This window comes from Centruroides sculpturatus, unplaced genomic scaffold (genome assembly GCF_000671375.1).
Source record: "Centruroides sculpturatus isolate CEXI.00-Female unplaced genomic scaffold, Cexi_2.0 scaffold528, whole genome shotgun sequence".
Classification (NCBI taxonomy): Eukaryota; Metazoa; Arthropoda; class Arachnida; order Scorpiones; family Buthidae; genus Centruroides; species Centruroides sculpturatus.
In genome coordinates, this window is record NW_019384819.1 from 264329 (window position 1) to 281919 (window position 17591).

The 17591-nt window shown below is 30.8% G+C and overlaps 1 protein-coding gene across 1 annotated transcript in view; it reads right to left on the bottom strand.

The window, feature by feature from the left end:
* LOC111629898 (deubiquitinating protein VCIP135-like) overlaps positions 1 to 17591 on the bottom strand; it is an 86898-nt gene continuing 69307 nt past the window's right edge. Inside the window, exons 11-16 of the mRNA XM_023373826.1 lie at positions 12164 to 12316; positions 11039 to 11170; positions 10163 to 10400; positions 3309 to 3505; positions 2563 to 2916; positions 1 to 379 (exon numbers count right to left, since the gene is read on the bottom strand). Coding sequence (XP_023229594.1) covers positions 314 to 379; positions 2563 to 2916; positions 3309 to 3505; positions 10163 to 10400; positions 11039 to 11170; positions 12164 to 12316 — 1140 coding nt within the window. The 3' untranslated portion in view covers positions 1 to 313. The remainder of the gene's footprint in view (positions 380 to 2562; positions 2917 to 3308; positions 3506 to 10162; positions 10401 to 11038; positions 11171 to 12163; positions 12317 to 17591) is intronic.

Below are 17591 nucleotides of genomic sequence, written 5' to 3' on the forward strand. Positions count from 1 at the left end.
AAGAAAAACAGTCTTTACAATGGAAATAGTGTAAAAATCAATAGAAGGTAGTAAATTATTTTTGAAACCTCCGTCGCGGTGTGGGCGGCCACGTCGAATGTTTCGATTTTATGTACAATTTAAAATTCGTTATTGTCCGAACTTAAAAAATTTTACATATATAAATATTTGAGGATGGACTTCTCATTCTTATAATATTACACAAATGAAAAAACTGCATATTTATACAGATATTCCGGCTGTATAACTGTATATACATATACACATAGATGTACATTACTTTTTATCACAGAATTAAATTATTTCTTATTAATTACAGGTTGTCTGTCTCCATCGGTTCTGAAACTTCTTTACTACTATCTCTCGCCTCCTTTGTATCCTAAAATCAAAAAATGACAAATTATTCATTTCAGGCAAGCTTTATTATTTCTCTTATCAAGTTTCAACATTTTTCATAATGTAATAAAATAGTATCATTTGATCCACAACACTTCATTGCAAACTTATTTTCATTATTGCTTATTACTAGATTTTTTTAACGTTAAATAACTGTTGTATAAATACACAAATCTAAAATGGAATAAACCTCAGTCAAAGAAGCATCTTATTAATGTTGTTAGTGATTACTGTATTGCAAATTACACTTTATAATGTGGGATCTGAGAACCAATTACATTTTTAAAGATTTTTGGTATTTTATTAATACAACAATATGTAAATATTTGTGGTCTAATGGACTTTCTGTACTAGAAACACACTTTCATATTGTTTCATAATTATGAAACAATATTAAAATGTAAATTGTGCTATTTGTTATTATTTGAAGGGTGCAATGCCAAAAAAGAAACTTTTCAGAATAGGTAAAAAACATTTTTTCTAATGAATGAATTCATTTCAATTTTACAATAAAATGGTAAAAAAAACTCACTAGGTTACAAATTCTCTGGACTATCAAAATGATGTAGATATAAGCCACAACATTTTACATGCCAAAAGTCACAAGACTTGCACTCTGTCACTTTAAATTCATCATCTAAATATCGCCACAATATTCTTTTGTGGCAGAAAACATTTATTGAAAAATTGAATTCTAAATGCAAACATTTAGAAAAAAATGGCATGGCATTGCATGCTTCATTTATAAATGATGATTAGGACCCAATTCTTTGAAATGAAATTTCTATGCATTGTTAGTTTTCATAGTTTAATTTGGGAGAATCTAAAATTGCTGTTTTTTATGGATACTAGTAGAGTGCATTCAATCATTTGAAATTCTGTCGCTATAAGTCAGAGGATAATCAGAAACTAAGTATGTTTCACGTTTAGGTCAAAGTGCCAGGTGATTGGTTTCCCAACAGTTAGCATTTTCTAAATTGAAAAAAAAATTCTGCTGAAACAATTAACATAATATATATTAAGATTCTTTAATGGAGATGGGAAGTTCTGGGTTGGAACTGTTTCTTACTTGGATCTACTAGGCTCCAGTCAGAAGTAGTAATGCATTCTTCCTTTTGTATTTTTATGAAACAGTGAACTTGTTTTCATTTAGTTCAGATTCAAATAAAATTTCATGAGTTTTTAGGAATAAAATACTCAAAACTAATTATGAACTCAAAAAAAGTAATAAAAATACAAATTTATAATTAGCAGATTTATTTTTTGAACAATGCCAGATATGACAACTTAACCAAACTTTAATGCTAAAATATCACAAAGCATCAATAAGATCAGAAGTAAAAATAAGATCCATAAATATTTTTGTTCTAGTTTATAGTGACACTTTGAAGAATAAGTATTGATCACAAAATAACATTAAGTTATGACTAATACTTTTATAAATAATTATAAGAATAAAATTATTTGACAAATTGTACAAATGTTTTGTTGTTTTCAGCACTTTCATATAAAAGGATGTAAATTCTTCCCAGCAATGTACTTTACATAAATTATAGTAGAGCATTGATAATTCAAGACTGGGGTTGTTTGGATAACTGATCATTTACAAAAAAATATATTAAACACAAAACTGTACTGTATATAATTTGTATCACACCTCCTACAAATACATAGTTTATATAATGTAATACATTAAACTAGGCATACAGTTTGGTTTGGCAGGGAGGTGAAGAGTGCTGCAATGCCACAGCCTTAGCAAAAATTTGAATTTGCTGGCTGGAACGCTTTCGGTTAATCGATGTTTCGGCTGATTGGTATTCAGATAATCAATGCTCTACTGTATTTTATAATGTTTAAGCTAGACCTGTTCAACAATCTATGAAATCTTTATATTCCATATCTAAAATTTATTGGAATGCTGTAATTAATTGAGCAAATTCTATAATTCAATTGTTTACAATAAAGTAGTATGCTACTAATGAATAATTTCACTACTTAATTTCAATAACTGAAGAAAGCATTATAAATTACAAATTCTACATCATGCAAAAAAGTATATGTGGAAATATAATCTTTAACCGGGATAGTATAATATATAATATTGATAAAACAATAATTTATTTAGTCCCATGCAAATTTGATAATGACAAAATTGTTAATACTAACATTTTGTGAAGTATTTGATTCATCTGTTCTATCGGATGGCAACAGAGAAAGTGCAGAACTATCTCCAACTGTATCCTCTAGATTAGTTCCTATAATTTTTTCTTCCTCTTTTTCAGCTAAACCATCAATTGGAGCTCTAAGTACATGTCCTGTACCTTGAAAAGCTGTGGGAACGGTCGTTTGTTTAGATCCGACATTTATTACGCCACTTGCAACAGATTTAAACATATCCCCACTTTTTTTTTCAGTTTCAATCTTTTTAATGAGACTGTCTATCTTTTCTGTAACTGGAAAATGTCCATGTGGTTCTAAACATAATTCTAATCTGTCCTGAGCAGCATTATACCTGAAAGTCTAAAAGTTAAATTGAATTAAAATTTATTTCCATCAAATAACATAAAATACAAAAAGTATTGATTTATATATCATTAAATCATTTTATTTTTACTAAATTTTGTTGTGGATGTTTAAAAATTATTTTACAACATTTATTACATAGAAAAATTATAAGATCTCTTAAAATTGTGATTACTGTATAGTAACGAAAATTAATAAATGCATTTACAGACTATTTTCAAATATAGCTCATATTATATATATTGAATGGTTCTAGTTTTCTTATTCAAACCATTCCATTTAAGCTGGATAATCAAGACCACCATATTATTTATATAATATTATGTCCAAATATATTTTTATATAAATGAAAATCATCTTGGGATGATGTTATATAATAATTAATTTACCTTATTTGGAAGAAGTGGTAAATGACAATGCTTTCCATCTGATAAACCTAAATCCCGTTCGGCCTGACGATAAAAGAGTCCACCCGAATCAAAAAAATGAGGATGTTTCTGAACAAATTCCCAAACTGTACTTCCAGAAATATTTGCAGTTATTAATAATGAGAGTAATGCAGAATCTAAAGGATCTTGACTATTACCTATAAATTAAATAACAACAACTATTTTATATATATATATATTATTATTATTATGTTGAGTTTAGTGAGTTTTACTCGGTTCACACCGGTGGCTGTTTACTATGCCGGACCAGAGTCAAGGCATAGCAACCAAAACAAAACTAAAATTAAATAAGTGTGTCAGTGTCTGTATTCAGGAATTTCCTAACAATGTGGCATGTATTCAATATAGTGGCCTTCTGTAGTGTTATGTATGTATTTCTACTCAATTCTAATGTTCCCAGGCTTTTGTGTAGTGTGTGTGGTATCACACCTGTACAGGAAAGAACAACAGGTACAATAACTACCCTATCCATCCTCCATAGATGCCTTATTTCCTGGGCAAGTTCTGTGTACTTGCTAATTTTTTCAGTGCATGTGTTTTGTACATTGTGAGTGTTTGGAATGGCTATGTCTATAATGTATGTGATTTTATTGTGTTTGTCAATGAGTGTGATGTCTGGTCTGTTGTGGTAAATTGTTTTATCTGTGATTATGGCTCTGTCGTAATACATTTTGTGCGTGTTATTTTCCAATACTGTCTGTGGAATATACTTGTAGTATGGTTCGTGGATGTCTGCCAATTTGTGTTTCTTTGCAAGCTCTTGGTGTATTATATTTGCTACTTGATTGTGTCTATGTAAGTAATCTGTCTGTGCCAAGAGCTTGCAACCAGAAGTGATGTGTTGTATAGTTTCTGGCATGATGTGACATTTTCTGCATGTGTCATTTGTGAGTGTTGTATCTTTGAGTATGTGTTTTCTGTAGTTTTTAGTATTTATGACCTGATCCTGTATGGCAATCATGAATCCTTCCGTCTCCCCAAAGAGGCATCCCCGATCTAACCAGCTGTTTGACGCAGTTTTGTCAACAAAATCCTGGGCCAGGTCGTAAGGATGCCTGCCATGGAGAGCCTTTTGAGCCCATGATTGCTTAATGTTGTCTATGCTTTTTATATGTTGTGTCATGTCTGTATGTTGTGAGTGTAAGTTTAATGGTGTGTTATTTGAGTCTGCTAGAGTTACTGCTTTATGTAACTGTGATGTTTCTTGTTTCTTGTAGAAAAACTCTCGCAGTGACTGTATTTGTTTGTAGTGAAGGTTAACTATGTCAATCAGGCCACGTCCGCCTTCTTTACGTGGAAGGGTTAATCTTTCTGTGGCGGATTTAGGATGATGTTGTTTATGCTTAGTAAGTGTTGTTCTTGTTTTCCTTTGGAGTTGCTCGAGATCTGTGTGAGTCCAATGTATAACTCCAAAAGAGTATGTGAGTACTGGGATGACATATGTGTTTATTGCTTTAACTGTGTGTTTTGCATTTAACTGTGTTCTAAGTATAGCGTTTAACCTACTTTGGTATTCTTTAATTAATCGTTGCTTTATTTGTGTATGTTCTGTTAGTTTGGCCTGTTGGAATCCTAAGTACTTGTAGAACTCGCCCTCTTCCATGGATTCAATAACGTCTCCATTTCCAAGTGCAAAATCTTCTTTCTTCAGGATTCCTTTTTCTATGTGAAGTTTTTTGCATTTGTCTAGGCCAAACTCCATTTGTATGTCCTTAGTGTATGAATGTGTGATTTGTAGGAGTTGATGAAGTTGTTTTTGTGTGGATGCATAAAGTTTTATGTCGTCCATGTACATGAGATGTGACAGTGTAAACTGTGTTGTTTTTTCATGTCTGATATTGTAGCCATATTGCGTGTTGTTTAACATGTTGGATAATGGATTCAGGGCTAGGCAGAACCAGAGAGGACTCAAGGAATCTCCTTGAAAAATTCCTCGCCTAATGAATATTTCGTTTGTTTGTATGGAAGTGTTACTAACCCTGAGATGTAGTGTTGTTCTCCAGTGCTGCATAGTGTTTTCGAAGAATGCAATGAGTGATGGATGTATTTTGTACATGTGTAGAATATGTAGCAGCCAACTGTGTGGAACACTGTCGAATGCTTTTCTGTAGTCTATATATGCCATGTGTATGTTTCTGTGTTGTTTGTGTGCTTGCCGTAGAATGACTGAATCTATGAGTAACTGTTCTTTGCATCCCCTGTGATTTCTACGGCAACCTTTTTGTTGTTCTGTAAGAATGTCGTGTTCTTCAACATGTTTGTATATTTTGTTTGTGATACAGGATGTCAATAATTTGTAGAGTGTTGGAAGACATGTAATTGGTCTGTATTGTGTGGGGTCTGTGGTTTTGTTGTTTTTAGGTTTCATGTAGGTGATGCCCTGAGTAAGAAATTTTGGCATGTCTTGTGGATTGATGATGATGTGTGTTAGATGTTTAGCTAGTTCCTGGTGCAGTGATGTAAACTTTTTGTACCAGAAATTGTGAATGTTGTCTACACCAGGTGTCTTCCAGTTGTGTGTTCTGTTAACAGCGTAGCGAATGTCGTGTACGTTTATTTCAGCACAGGGCATAGTTGGTATGTTGTGCAAGTTTCTGTTCTCCTCCTCGATCCAGCCTGCATCAGCATTGTGTGTAACAGCATTGGACCAAAGAGAAGACCAATAAGTTGTGAGTTCTTCTTCTGTTGGTGTGCCACTGTGCTGTGTATCAGTGTTTGTTTTGGTACTGATTTGTCTGTAGAAAAGTTTTTCATTGTTTGTGAATAATTTATTTTGTTGTTTTCGTAGTGTACATGTTTTGTATCGTTTGAGTCTACGTGCTTTGGCTGCGAGTTTTTGTTTTAGTGTATCGATGTATTCTGTAATGTGTGTGTTGTGATGTTCGTGTTTTGTGTGTGTTTTGATTTTCTTGAAAATGTTTTTGAGTTGTTTCTTTAATTTGGGTGTTATGTTGTTTTTAGTGTATTGTGTCAGCCTGCCTAATTGCTGTCTAATGTCATTTATTTGTGTTTCTATTCTTCTCTGCCAGGCAGGCTTATGATAGAATTGTGTTTTGTGTGTGTCTGTCTGTGAGTGTATTTTCAGTCCATGGTGTGTTACTACTGTGACTGCCCCAGCATAAACTAATGTATGAATGTCTGTAAGTGTAGAAATTGAATGAATGTAGTTTGGTAGTAAGTGAGTGTTTACATAATCTAGTGTTTTTCCTACTGCCTTTGACGTGTTGATTTTTGGTATTCGTGGTCTTTGTGTGGGATCTGTACCAGTATATTTAATGAGTGTTTCCTGAAATATAAGTGAGAGCGTATTAACTAATTCTATGTCTACGTTATCAGTGATGGATGGGGAAGTGCCTGCAGTATCATTAGTGGTACTTGTTGTGTGTGTGCTGTAATCAGTGCTTGTTGCTGGATTATCCTGACAGGTTACGTGATCTTCATTAATGTTAAATGTTTCTGTCTGTTGATGTATTTGATCAGCAACCTGTTGTTTGATAAGTTCAAGTGTTGTTTGTGGGATAAGGTTGTTGTGTATAATTGTTCGTTTTTGATCAACAACCCTTTGTTCGGTGACAGTGAGGTGAGGATATTGTTGTGTGAATATGTGGTGTAGTTGTTGTCTGTATGCTGTCATGTTTGTTTCGAGTCTTGTGATGGTGTAGTAAGTGCGGATGATAAACTCGTTCATTTCTGTTGTCCATTTCATCCGTTGGCGTGGTTTTCCAGCCTTTGTGGTCTGTGGATGCATTGCCACAGAAACACCAAGGCTAGGTTGATTCCTCACATCTGTTGAGGGCATTGCAGTAGCCATGCTTGGGCCAGCGCTGCTTTCGCCACTGGTAACCAAGGGAGACTGGAGCCTATTTTTCGAACGTGAGCCTCTGCCTAACCCACGAACGCGGACCTTGTTAACCCGGGCGACGTCCGAGCCGGTATCATACTTTGATCTGGTTACTACCATCATAAATTTCTCCACAGAATGTGGGTGTGTGGTCACTCTTAGCTTCATTTCTCCCCATAGACCTTACTGGCATGGGTGTCCCTACCAGGAGCTTGTGCTCCAGCCTGCATTGCCCTATGGTTCAGTAAAATTACTGGGCTCTCCCATCACGACCAGGTGGTGACCACGGGAGAGTTATTATTATTATTATTATTATTATTAACATAGCAATTTAATAATTTAAATACAGTAGACTGGGACTCACTTAAAAAAACAGGGTAAATATAATTAGAGAAGATTTTAATGTTAGTAAATGTTTGTCTACCACCAACTTGACAAAAACCACTAGTGTAATGAAAGTAAATAGCAATTAGAATGATTAAGTTAAAGCACTAGTTGAAACCAATTACAACTAATAATAATTTCATATTACATCTGTTAGCATGAAAAGACTTATTTAGAATTTTTATCTTTATGAAACTTCTCTTACTGTAATTACTGTATCAATGTATTGTATGTTTTGAGTCCTGCTAATTTTGATAACATTTCTTATTGTAATCATGGATTATATAGAGGCTAATGTATTAACTCTTCAGCGAATATATTTATATAAAATAAATAAAGCTCATATAAAATATAACTTCAGCCCCAAAAAAAAAATTAAATTAAATTAGAAATAGCTAAAACTTTCTACTGAATTATGTTCATCAGAATTAAAATTTTTTAAAATCTATGGTGTGTAATAAACTTAATCAAATCTTTCAGTTTTTTCTTTCAAAAAGGATCCTTATATTATTTAAATATGATAAACACAGATTTAAAATATATTCTTTATTCTGACAAAATAAAATTTTATCACCATTAGTATTTATCTCTCCATGTTTTAATGCACTTAATAATGAAATAATTCTATTAAATCAAACTGAAATTAATTCTGAATGGACATTTAAATCAAACATTTTTATAGATCTCACTGTTAAGTAGTTAAATAAATTATTTGACCACTTGAAAGCAAAATCTACAAGAGAGTATAACTAACTAAACTAACATTTGTACAAGATGTGTGAATGCTATATAGTAAAAAAAATGCTAGATATCTATTTACTACAATACTGGGAGAAATTACTAATATACCCAATTTTCAAAAAGAGAATGCTCTAGTATATTCAAAAAATTCAACTTTTGAATGATTTTTAAAGGTGATGTTCAAGTTTTAGACTGGTTGGTTCACAAACCAATTGTAATACAATTGAAAATTTGCAAGGATATATTTTATTCTTTAATTTACCAAATTACAATGCAATTAAATAATAGTTCAGTTAATTAAAAAATTATCATCATTCAATCATTTTAATGTAATAAGAAAATCTTGTTACAGGGGGCATTAACAAAAATAACAAGGATATTTGTTTAATTTTGTTACATTAAATTAGTGTTACATAACATATTTACTATTCAATAATCAAGACCATTGTTCAACTTATTTAAAATATGAATAAAAAAAATTATGAATCTTATACATCTTACATAATGGTAAATTGTCAAGATTAGATCGAAAATTTTCATAATTAGCTCCAAATATTTCTTTAATTTTAAATTTACATTGTGCTTCTTCGATTGCTGGACATATGGTGAGAATATGATATAAATTAAAAGATTCGGTTTTACACCAATAACAATTTTTTGAGAAATCAATATAAATGTTACCAATCAGTAACGAATTATAATTAAGTCAAATTTGAATTAACTTGTGCTTAATATTTAATTTGACATAATATTCGAATTTGATGGAAAGTGCAACATATTCAGATACCAATAATAAGTCGAGTTTAAAATGGAATCTTGATCTTTAACAATTGATTGAGACAAAGCAGTATTCATCATTAAAGAATATGCATATTTACAATTGTCTTCAGTTGAGTTGAGGAGCAACACATAAATACCAAAAGACTGAATAATTTTTTAAAATTTTTGATACCATGTATCATTTATAATAGATGAATTTTTATTTTGGTTGCTTATTAACTGAAATAGCATTTTAATATTATCATTTGTATTCAATATATAAAAGTAAAATTTAAGTAGTCATTTTAAAAAAAAAGGAAACAATTGATAGCGGTTAGTTTCTGATCTAATTGCATATCCAGGAACCGTATGTTCAATTTGAAGTAATTAATTAAAAAATTATCTTTCCCTTCAGCATTGATGATGATTTTTAACTAACAAATTGAGATTGGTTTTTAAAAATTATGGTAGAAAAATTAGTTAAGACATTTGGAAAAATTACAAAAAAATTTCCCCCATGAATGAACTTTAAAGTGTCCTCTTCCTTTTTAGTCCCTTTGTACACCAGCAGGAAATAACAATTTCACGTCAAGTTGACCTTTATTTGGAGGCTTGTTCCCTTTGGCACACAAAACATTAGAGTTTACCCTCTGGTGGTAGCATAAAAGCTTATAAAAATTATACATTTAATTAAAAAAAAGCCTCCAAATAAAAGTCAACTCTGCTGTGAAATTGTTATTTCCAGCTGGTGTACAAAGGGACTAAAAAGAAAAATATTTTTAAAGTTCATCCATCCATAAAAAATTCTTTTTTTTTTTTTTTGTAATTTTTCCAAGTTTATACTTATTGTTCTGGCAATAAATTTTTATTAAATAGTTAAGACATGTTTTTGTGTATAATTCATTATTATTTTACATTTAAATTAAGTGCTTTTGTTCCATTCATTATGTATAAAGTAATGAATTCTAAGATGATATAGCAGAATAATTTAAATTGGAACAATTTATTTATTTAATATTTGTGTATATTTACGCAACAGACCATTATACACCAGAACATATATACTTACTTGTACTTTGTGCTGTATTTTTCTGTTCTTTGTTCTCAGGCAAAACTTCTACAATCATTCTCTCTCCATGTGACAAAATAATTCCTTTATCTTTCTGTCCATCACTTGGAGGATGCAATTCTTGAGGAGGAAATCCATATTTTATTCGTTGCTGAGCTGGTGGAATTAAAAATTCTTGCCTTATCCAATCTTGTAATTTTGAAAATGTGATTTTGTTTGAATCCAAAATTAGTTTTGACTGGAATATTAAAAGGGTTGTATTATGTATAGATGAAAAAATAACAACATTCTAAAAATATTTTTTAAAATGGAAATTAGCTTAATCATCTTGACACTTTTTCATTTTAAATTTGGTGTATTTTTCCAAATCAGTCTTAAAAGAGTAAGTTTTTAATGTGTTTTTAAAATTTATACTTTTATTTAAAAAATGAAATAACTTTAAAGTTTCTTATTAGTTATATAAAGCAACAAATATGCTAATATTCATTACTTTATGATTTTTTAAATATAATTTCCTTGTGATACATCAGGCACATCACATCTTTTTTCTAGTTATGCAACTGACTGTCATAGGCAAAGATATTAGCTGAATATAGCTGAATTTCAAATGCAGGTGGTATAATAGGTAAAATTTCATCTGCTATTTTTGTGTTTTTATTTCTTTATAATTTAGAATATTTAGTTTTGAGACTCCTTTCTTTTAGATATGATCATGCAATTATTCATCTAAAGTGTAAAGTCTCCCATAGATGTATATTAATGTTGTCATTCTGAAATAACTCCCGAATATTCTCATAGATGTGATAAATTGTAGTGAATGTACTCATAGTCCTATTTCTTTTTACTAACACTAATGTATTAAAACAAATAACATACCTGGCGTCCATCAGATGTTACAACACGCACAAATTTAGCACCATGAGAGCTTGTTTTAAGAGAAGTACTAGGAGAGCATAATAGGGTATCAACAGGAGGAGGAGGAGTTGGTATATCTCTTCTAGGTACACTCTGATAATATAATTAAATAAAAAAGTTATCATTTTATTTAAAATATAAGTTCAAAAACATTTGTACATATAGGAGTACAATTTTTTATTTGTACAAATATTTACACAATTCATACTTTGAATCCAACACTATACTCAGATAAAATGATATAAGGAATGTTTTATAAATATGATGTACAATTGAAAATCTATTAGCAAACATAATCAATTCAGATAAACAAATCTTAATAAAATATTTTTATTAACTTCTCTTTGTAAAATATAGTTTCACTTGCAAGTAATTTTTTTTATTTTAACAACTAAGAATCAATCAAAGACAAAAATAAATTTTCATCAAACATATTAATTAATTACAGTTTTGTTTATTTTGTCTTTGGTGCATTTCCAGTTGTAAAATTAGCAAAAGTTGTATCAAACCAATAAAATTATTTGTTATATTTCAATATAAACTGTAATATTACTGACTTTTTTCAAAAGTTTCATCTTCCATATAACAAATTTTAAGTATAAAAAATAAAAGCAATATTTCCTAAATTTAAAAACAATTTTTATTTTACAATATAATTTTATATTCATTATCTACATCTATAAAAAGCTCAGATTTATAATTATTAACAAATTCACATAATTCTTTATTTCATTAACTGGAATAAAATTACTCAATTATGTCCAAATACTCATTTCTTAAAATTGTTTCTTTACTTACTATTCCAAAATATTAAGTTTTTACTATAAATTTTTAAAATAACTCATCAGACATCTCATCTAATAATAATCTTCATGCCCTATATCATTTATACAATTTCAGTTTTCAATAAAAGCAAGAAATTTCAAAATCTTAATATTCAGAATTTTTTTTAGTTAAATTTTCACCAATTCATAAATAATAAAGTTTTTAAACATGAATTCATTTTTTGCACATCGTTTTTTATATTATTGTTCTTTTTGTGAAAAATTAAATTTAAAAAATTATATTCATAAAAATTTAACCTACTTTGGCTGGACTAGTCTTGGGTGAAATTTCATCAAGATCATGTTCACTCTTTTCAGATGATCTTTTCTTCTGAGTTGTAGAGGATAACTGTTCCATACGATGCATAATTTGCCTTTCAGTTTCACTTGCACCTAATTCTTCTTTATGCAATATCTATTCATAGACAAAATAAAATTTTAAAATTTTTGAAAGCACATAATTATTCCATTTTTAAACAGCTATTTATTTATTATGTTTAAATATAAACATAAGCAAAATAATTTTTATTTTGAAATTAATAAAAGATAAACATTTTTTAATCTTAAAAATAAAAAGCCATATATGTTATATTGTTTATACACTCCTCAAAAGTGAAATTGTAACACCAGGAAGAAATGCACATAGTCAAATGCAAATTGCAGGACCAGTAGAGATGAGAGAGATATGCAAATGATTAAGTTTGCATCTCTCTCTCATCTCTGGTACCTAGTTTTGGGCTATAAAGACCAGCAGCCAGCTCAGGCAGTAAATGCTATCAGTAATGGTTTGTGACAGCTGAATACTACCAGTCCATTGTGTCCACATCCAGCAATGTGTGACACAATGGATGCAGGAACATCTATGAACACACCAAAGAGGGAGTGGATCACAACAGTGCACAGAAACTGGCAAATTCACTGAATGTCCTGATGGGACCAATTTACCATGACATGTGACATCTGAAGCTGTCTGTCACTGTCAACAGCACCTGTTGATGGTGACAAACAGTGTCCATCCAAATCATTCACAGCAGGTTGCATGAAGTAGGGATGCACACAAGGTAACCAGCAATGGGGGTGCCATTAACTGCTCGACACAGGAATGAAAGCCCAGCATGGTGTCATCGTCATCACAACGGGACCACTGAATGGCATCAGGTAATGTTTACAGGTGAATCTTGTTTGTCTGTAGAGGAATGACAGTCATGGATGGGTGTGGCAGTATCCCAGGGAAAACTACATGCCAGCTTTTTTCACTGAGTGTCACACTGGCATCATGTTCAATCAACAGATAGCCCTGGTGCACATTTCCAGTAGATCAGTATGTAACATGAATTGTGGGTTCTGTGATTTGGCCACTGGCCCCACAATTCGACCACACACGACATGCTATTCCAGCAAGACAATGCTCAACCACATGTCACATGGTGAACTCTCACCAGCCTGAACAGAATTCACATCCAATAGTCAATAGCCTTGCCGGATCTCTCTCCAATTGAACACTTGTGGGACCGCATTTGATGTGAAGTGCAACAGGGACCACTGCCACATATCATAGATGACATGTACCATAGTGGATGCAGTTTGGCATGGAATACCTCAGGAAACCATTAATTATCTCATTAAAAGTATGCCTTGCTGTATAGTGGTCTGTATAGCTGCTCATGGGAGCCATATTCATTACTGAAAGGTGTCTGTTGCATATCTTTATTTGTTCTTTTAATCATATGGTTTTCTCTCTGTCATCTCTACTTGTCCTGCAATGTGCATGTGGCTACACAAATTCCTTCATGGTATTGTTACTTCACTTTTGAGGTGTGTAAATAGAATAAAATGATAGTTTGAATCATCTTAAAATAATAATCATAATCAATTAGAATATTGGTTACTGTTATAACAAGTCATGCCAGTAACTTTCATCAGTTGCAGATAGAAAATATTTGTTTAGAACTTTAACATTCAACATGAATATAATCTTAAACACCATGATTTCTGATGTTCAAGATTACATTCATGTTGAGTTTCTTAAACTGAATTATTTGAATGCTTATAGAATTAATATGATAATGTACAGTATCTAATATTGTGTTCTTTGTAAAAAAAAGTTACTCAATCATTTGTAGTGCTAGGCACGTGTATTATTTTATTTTTTTTTATTATATACCGTGTGTTGTCACACCTTTGTTCGGGTTCTTTGTTTGTTCTTTTCAAAGTTTTGTATCGCGCGCCACCTTATGGTGGATTTTGTCAGTGCCTTGATTGGCCCCTTTGGTGACCACGTGGAGGTGAAGGGAGGAGCGTATAGGAAGTTATAAAAAGGGCGACCTGTGAGGAAAGAAAGGAGAGTTTGGCTTGCTTCTGTGTGATTTCTGGACGGCGGAAGGGAAGACGAGGGACCAACAGGACAAAGGAAGTCAGGACTCGATCCGGATATGGACAAGAACCGGCAATTTAGAGCGGATTGAACTAAGTAAGTGAAGGAATCAGGTTACATCGGACTCGGTATGCGTCGGGGAATTATCTGACTAAGGTTGGGTAAAAGAACATCATTAAACTGTTTTTCGTGGCCCATTATTCCAGTCCAAGGAGGATTTTTTTTTGTTTCCACATGGTCGCAGCTCCAATCGGATGTCCACTCACAAAGGAGACTGCCCTATATGAAATGTCGGGGTAGTGGATCTGCTATATAATTCGTCTGTAACATTCATTGTGAGCGATTTGATATCGGTATTCATGAACTTCGAAAGTGTGTGTAATATTAAGGAGACGAAAGTCGTATGAGATTGTTACAAGCCGATAGCTCATGTTCTGTAGTACTTATTGGGTCAACGCGAAAAGGAATTTGATATATATATATAAAGGTTTTTTTTTCTCTAAATTTCGTTGTACAGTCCTCAATTATTCTTACCCACATCATGTTCTGGATCGCCTTGGTGATCCATTAGAACTACACATTTAACGCAAATATTTTTTGCTAACATTTTATAGAAGTATCCACTTTTTAATACAGATTTGCATATTTTCCAAAAAATGTATTATTAAATCATTAAAATAATAAGTTTTTGAAAAACTATAGATATTGAAAAAATATCTCTCTCTCATATATTATAGAAGTATCCACTTTTTAATACAGATTTGCATATTTTCCAAAAAATGTATTATTAAATCATTAAAATAATAAGTTTTTGAAAAACTATAGATATTGAAAAAATATCTCTCTCTCATATATATAATGTATGCTGATTATCCTATTAAGATATATTATTTAATTTATTAAAATTATAGTGTTTAAATAAAATATTATGAATTCTTTTTACCTCTTTGTCCTTTTTACATTTTTGTGTATATATTGTCTACTTGGACTTTGTTTATTAATAGGACTTATTATACTGCTGAATTTTCTGATTAGCAAAGGGAGGGAGGGAATCAGTGAAAAGTCAAAAAACAAAATATCTTGATTCCCTCCCTTTGCTAATCAGAAAATTCAGTAGTATAATAACTCCTATTAATAAACAAAGTCCAAGTAGACAATATATACACAAAAATATGAAATTCAGCAAGTACCTAGTAATTTTGCAGTTAATTCATATGGCAGTTCATTCAATAATGAATTAACAGGAATTTTATTCAATTATTTTTAAATATATCTGGATAAATTTATTAAGTTCTACAAAAGGAATTTTTTTAAATGAACTTTGAAAGCATTTTCTGTTAATTCCATTTCCAATTTAATTACTGTTACCCAATTTTAATTATCAATACAATACTACAGATTAATATGATTGCTCTTATGATTTCTATTTGATACAATTTCCACAACCTTTACATCATCTTCACTTATCTAAAATAATTATATCAGCTATTCATATAATAAAAATTTTATTTTTTATTTGTGGAATTTTTTGAATTAATTGACGTACTTTCATATAAATGACTACAGTGCCCAATACCACTTAATCAACAGTCATATTTCTTTGAAGTTTATAATTTCATGTAATTTTATAATTACAGTAGATCCCCCATAAGACGGGTTCCTATAATTACGATTAAGACGACACAAAAATTGTGGCGGTATCCGTAAACAACGGTAAAAAAAAAAACTCCTATAATTACGTAAAATGTCATCAGGCAGCCGAACTACTTTCCGCCGTCCAGCGCCTCGCTATGGACAGTTTAGGCGGGTAAATTGAGTTTAGTATCATCTGTACATATAAATTATATATAAATTAGGTACTGTATATATAATTATATATTAACTTAATTTATTGTAACTTTATTATAATTATATATATACTTTCCGCTGTCTAGCGCCATGCTATGGAGAGTTTAGGCGAGCTATTGTCTGTACAGTATGTAAAATAGGCACTGTAATTTTATACATTTCTTGTGAAAGAAACATTTCTTATTCAACGGTGATTAAAATTATTTATATACATGTCGTCTCCAAAGTTCAACGAAGTTTTCGCAGAAAAATAACATCAGAAATCACGGTCGCGACGAAAACAAGCTTGAGCAACGGCGATGTCGAATAGTGCACACTCAGTAAGTAATCCTACAATTTTTTGTTTATAGCATAGTTTATATGGATTATTTCCAAAAAAAAATATACGTATTTTGGAAATGTTGAGTCAGATTAGTCTAGAATTGATTAATTTTATGGAAGAAAACCTTTCAAACAGCCGTAGTCCGTAAACTTCACATGTGTCGGGCTGTGATTGGTTGTGATTCCTACAAAATTGATTCATAAAGAACGGAACGTATCTACTGTCTTATAGGGGGATCGACTGTATATAATTTTCATATAATTATAATAAGTTTATAATGGTTACCTGAGGTATTCCATGCCAAGCTGAATATGACTCTCACACACATTATAGACTTTATTTGTTTGTCAGATTGTATCTATAATATTTATTACTCTGCACATATATGGTTAGAAATAGAGAGATGCATTACAGACTTTGAAGTTAGAAATAGAGAGATGCATTACATACTTTGCTGTTTTAAATGATTGACTTCTTCCAGGTAACAGATAACTTTTCTTTACAAATAAATAATTTCTAAAATAGATTTGTTCTATCTTATTTAGAAATATTCCAGTAACAATTTACAATTTTAATATAATGAATTTAAACAAATAAGGAATTTCTAGAATCAATTTTTTATAATTTATTTTATTGTAAATTTAAAATTTAATAGAAATATTAAATATTTTCTAATATTGCAAAATAGACAGGAAATTATAATAATAATAAAAAATTAATTTTGAAAAAGTTTAACTTTTAAAAAAAAAGGTTAGATGTTAGAGTTGAATATATAGATATTTAATGATGATAAAAAGCGAATACAGTAGAGCATCGTTTATCCGAAGGAATTCCAGTCGACAAATTTAAATTTTCGCCAGTGCTGTGGCGCTGTAATCTTTGACTATGTCTTCGGCTACTCAAATATTTTACGTTTTTGATACTAAATTAACTTCTGAAGTATAATTTTTTATTGTTTTTATATTTTTCAATATATTTATTTTGTTTGTATAAAATAAAAAATAATTTTTAACGATACAATAGTCTTCGTTAGACTTAACATCAACAAAAATTCAACGGAAAGCGACACGCAAAGGAGAAAAATTTCAACACAGTATAAATTAATATATTTTTTCGTACATAATTGGTTATCCGAACAACCCCAGT